This window comes from Alligator sinensis, unplaced genomic scaffold (genome assembly GCF_000455745.1).
Source record: "Alligator sinensis unplaced genomic scaffold, ASM45574v1 scaffold1023_1, whole genome shotgun sequence".
Classification (NCBI taxonomy): domain Eukaryota; kingdom Metazoa; phylum Chordata; order Crocodylia; family Alligatoridae; genus Alligator; species Alligator sinensis.
This window is the reverse complement of record NW_005842373.1, coordinates 632373-636706: the sequence shown is the minus strand read 5'-3', so window position 1 is coordinate 636706 and position 4334 is coordinate 632373. Positions and strand designations below refer to the sequence as shown.

At 53.6% G+C, this 4334-nt stretch overlaps 1 protein-coding gene across 1 annotated transcript; it reads right to left on the bottom strand.

Moving 5' to 3' along the window:
• Positions 1-772: 772 nt before the first annotated feature.
• LOC102378967 (olfactory receptor 2D3-like) lies at positions 773-1717 on the bottom strand. Its single transcript, XM_006029357.1, has one exon. It carries the CDS (start codon positions 1715-1717, stop codon positions 773-775), a length of 945 nt encoding a protein of 314 aa, XP_006029419.1.
• Positions 1718-4334: the final 2617 nt, after the last annotated feature.

Sequence of the window (4334 nt, the reverse complement as noted above, 5' to 3'; positions counted from 1 at the left end):
ATAAAGTGCAGCAGGGGCCAGAACCCCAATTAAGGGTTCTTTTCCATTTTACTTCTGGCAGGTCTACATGCACCTGAACAGTCCTACCATGGCACAGATGCAGAAAGAAGCTAAACTGTGTGAATGCCCCATGTTGCAGCTAGATGGTTAAGGGCCACTTGGACATGTAAATGTGAAATAGGATTTAGGCACTAGTTTGCAGTAAGCAACCACTACACACTTACTGCATGCTACAAATGTCCATGCTCAGAACAAGCATAGAGTAGCTAAGCATAAGTGTAAATTCACCTTTTACTGAATTTTACAATAACCATAGATAAGGCCACACTTGCTGCAGGAGATGTTTTCCATCCAGAGAGGCTCTTTGGTGAGATGTGTAAAAAAACAAGCAAACAAACAGCTTCTTTTTATCAGGGTTCATGGGACCCTAAACTTTCATGCAGAGGAATGGGACCCTGTCAGCTGACAATGGAGCCAGCATTTCATTTTGTGAAAAGTCCCCTTGGCCCAAGACAAAAGGGCTGCACAGGCACAGCACAGATTACATATCCTGTGATGTCCTGCAGCTACTGTCTGCCAAGTCTTTTGTGGACCAGAGAAGAAAAATCCAAACTATGCTTGGTCAGAAAATGTGCCAAAAGCAGAGGCTTCCTGGTAAGTGGCACAGCCACTCATACCTGGGCCTTCCCAGATTCAGGATCTGCTCAGGGTCTTCTCTGTGAGGAAGGGAAAAGGCCTGGCCACAGGAGGCCAGCAGCCCAGGAGTTGACAGTCACATCTTGGTGAAGATTTTCCTGGTGGCAAGTCTCCCCAGTGCACCCTTCACCTCCTTGTTCCTCAGACTGTAGATCAAGGGATTCAGCATAGGAGTAACTACCGTGTAGAAGATGGAGACCGCCTTGTCCTGGCCTGTAGATGAGGTTGCTGAGGTGGGCCTCATGTAGGCAAAGACAGCTGTGCCATAGAAGAGGCTCACCACCAGCAAGTGGGAGGCACAGGTGGAGGCAGCCCGATGGCGACCTTCCACTGAGTGAATGCGCAGTATGGCAGCAAGGATACGGCCATAGGAGGCAGCAATGAGCAGGAAGGGCACCAGCAGTAGCAGGGTCCCAAAGACAAACACCACCACTTCTGCTGTGGTGGTGTCAGCTGATGCCAGTTTAATGACAGCTGGCACTTCACAGAAGAACTGGTTGATATGACTGGGGCCCTGGTAGGGCAGATGCAATGCAAAGGCATTGACAATCAGAGAGTTGAGGAAGCCACTGACCCAGGCTGCAGCTGCCATCCTGCTGCAAAGGTGCCGACTCATGATGGTGCCATAGTGCAGGGGGTAGCAGATGGCCACATATCGGTCATAGGCCATGATGGCAAGCAGCACACACTCAGCCATCCCAAAGGCCAGAAAGATGTACATCTGCAGGGCACAGCGAGCAAAGGGCAAAGCCTTGTGTACTGAGAGCAGATGCACTAGCATCTGGGGCACTGTGACCGAGGAGTAGCACATGTCCAACAGTGAAAGATGCAACAGGAAAAAATACATAGGGGTGCGGAGGCGTGGGTCAACCCCAATCAGCAGCACCATCACGGCATTCCCTGACAGGGTCACCAGGTACATGGCCAGGAAGAGCACAAACAGCAGTGTCTGTAGAACCATGCTCTCAGCCAGTCCCAGCAGCACAAACTCCACCACGGTGCTCCGGTTTTCCACTCCCATGTGCCTGCTGACTGCCACCTGCAAAGAAGCAGAGAGGGTGGAGTTCAGAGCCAAGATATCCAGAGCCATGTCAGCAGCTCCAGCCAAATCAATCACACTAAGATTCCCCCTGTTGTCAGATCCCAGTGACCTCTCCCCAGAGGAAGATGCTCTACCACACCAGCTAGGCCCTCAAGGAGCCCTCCCTGCAATGCAGGATACAGCTGCCTCCCTCTAAAACCCCCCAAAGCAGCTTCACATGGGTATTTGCAACCTTTTTGAAGAAAGGATCATTCTAAGGGGGTGCAATCCTGCTCCTATGGCCACAGAAGCATACCACTGTAGAGTGGATGCCACCAGCTACCAGTGCTTTGTGCGCCTTATTAAGCATGGAGTCATACAGGTGACCAGAGAGCAACTAGTGGCCTTAATTCATGGTTTGCCTGTTATGCCTGCAGAAGGAAAGGAAACAAGAAAGATGTTACCTCGACAGGCCCTAAGAAACTGAACACCCCGAAAGGCACCCAGAAAACCCAGTAGTTAAGCCTGCTTCTGACCAGCCATGCGTCCAAGAGCAGACATGCGATCAGGCTTGTATGTGGGGCCGGAGATCAGGATGGTTTCCCAACACAAATATAAAAAAGGTGTCTGTAAGTAGAGTATCCAAATGGAAATTAATACCCCTCTCCTCCAAAAAAAATTAAAAATAAAAAATTCAATGCAAGTCACTAAAGGGAAATTCAAGGCAACAAAAAACAACAAACACAGAAAAATATGTAGCTAAAAACTACATCATTCTCTTTGTCCAGGCAATTTGCAGATGAGGGTGTGGGTTCTAATGAAAAATGTTTTCATCGCATACATTCTGCACAGTTGAAAACTGTTTTTTCCACCAAAAAAGTTCAAAATAGACACTTCTCTAGCTTCCTGGGTTTTCAGCTCTTTGCAGTGTATAAAGATGAGTAGCAGATGAGTAAAGTATTTCATTCTATCAAAGTACAGTAGGGATGGGCAAAATATGATGCACGGGCTCTATCTGGCTTGTGGGGCCCCTAAAAATTTAGAAAAATAATATTTATCTGTCCCTGGCTGCCTGTCAAAGATGACAGGGAATAAGGGCAGTAGGACCCAGGGGAAGTCACCAGCAGGATCAAGCGACTGCAGAAGCAAGGCCTGGCAGGCCAGACCCCCACCCCACCCCTCCGTGAAAGGAAGCTGTGAAAGTAGCAGCAGGTAGGGGGAAGGGGCAGTGAGGAGGCACGCAGAGCTCAGCGACAGCTGGTCAGGAGTGTGGGTTCCACACTGGTGCAGGATGGCAGGAGCACGGGGCCAGACTGGCAGGGCTCTGGAGCCAGGCCAGCTCCCCCTCTCCCTGCTGGTGCAGCCCAGCCTGGCTCCATAGAGCCCTGCCGGCCCACGACCTGTGCTCCCGCTCTGAAGCACCCCACTCTGGGCCCCGTGCTTCCACCCAGCTGTCACTGAGCTCCACACACCCACTCACTGCCACTTCCTCTGCCTGCCACCACCACTTGCTTGCCACTGGCACCACTCCCCTCCACCCCTCTGCCAGTCACTACAGCACCATGTGATTCCCAACTGCAGCACTGGGCAGCAGGATGCAGCAGAAGCTGGCCCAACCTTTGTGATTCTCAGCTGGCCCTGTGTGGTGCCAACTGAGCTGTTCTGGCTCCTGCTGTATCCTGCAGTCTCATCTATGCAGCTGAGACATGGTGCCAGAGCAGCGAGCTGGGAGGGGGCAGGCAGTGGTGACATATGGGGGGCGGGAAGTGGCTTCGAGTGGAAGTGTGGGACCATGCTGGTGCCTCAGAGCCAGGAGCAGCAGGAGAAGAAAGCCCCAGCTTGGAGGAGCACTGCAGAGGGGCTCTGGGCAAATCCTCCCCTCTACACATGCCACAACCCACCCCAGCCACCTTCCCCCCTGACACACTCACAGCTCCCCGCAAACCCCATACCCACCCACAGCATATATCCACACACACACAAACATGCTCCCCCACCTCACATACACACACAGCCACACCCCACACACACACACACACACACACACACACACCCCTACACCCACACTCTCCCTCATACCCACAACCCCCCTACAATACAGGAAACCCTTGCTATTCACAAACTCAGGGTTCGCAGATTCAAATATTCGCGGGGGAGGGCAGAGCCAGGAGGTGGGGGGACAGCAAGCGCCAGGGGCATGGAGGGAGGCAGCAGCAGCAGCATCTTGTTCCCCAGAGGCAGCCACAGTGGCACTCGGGGGCAAGGGGTCAGTCCCCAGGTGCTGCGGGGGAGCCCCAGGGATGGGGAGGGAGGCAGCAGCAGCATCTTCTCCCCCGGAGGCAGCCACAGTGGCACTCGGGGGCAAGGGGTCAGTCCCCAGGTGCTGCGGGGGAGCCCCAGGGATGGGGAGGGAGGCAGCAGCAGCATCTTCTCCTCCATTGCTGCCAGAAGCAGCCACAGCTGCACTTGGAGCAGCCGCAGCAGTGCTCAGGGGGCAGGGGGGGAAAGGGGTCGGTCCCCAGGTGCTGCGGGGAAGCAAGGGAGGCTGTGGGGCCTGATGGGGAGCCCCGTCAGTCTGACAGGGAGCCCCATCAGTATTCACGGGGATCTCTGGAAC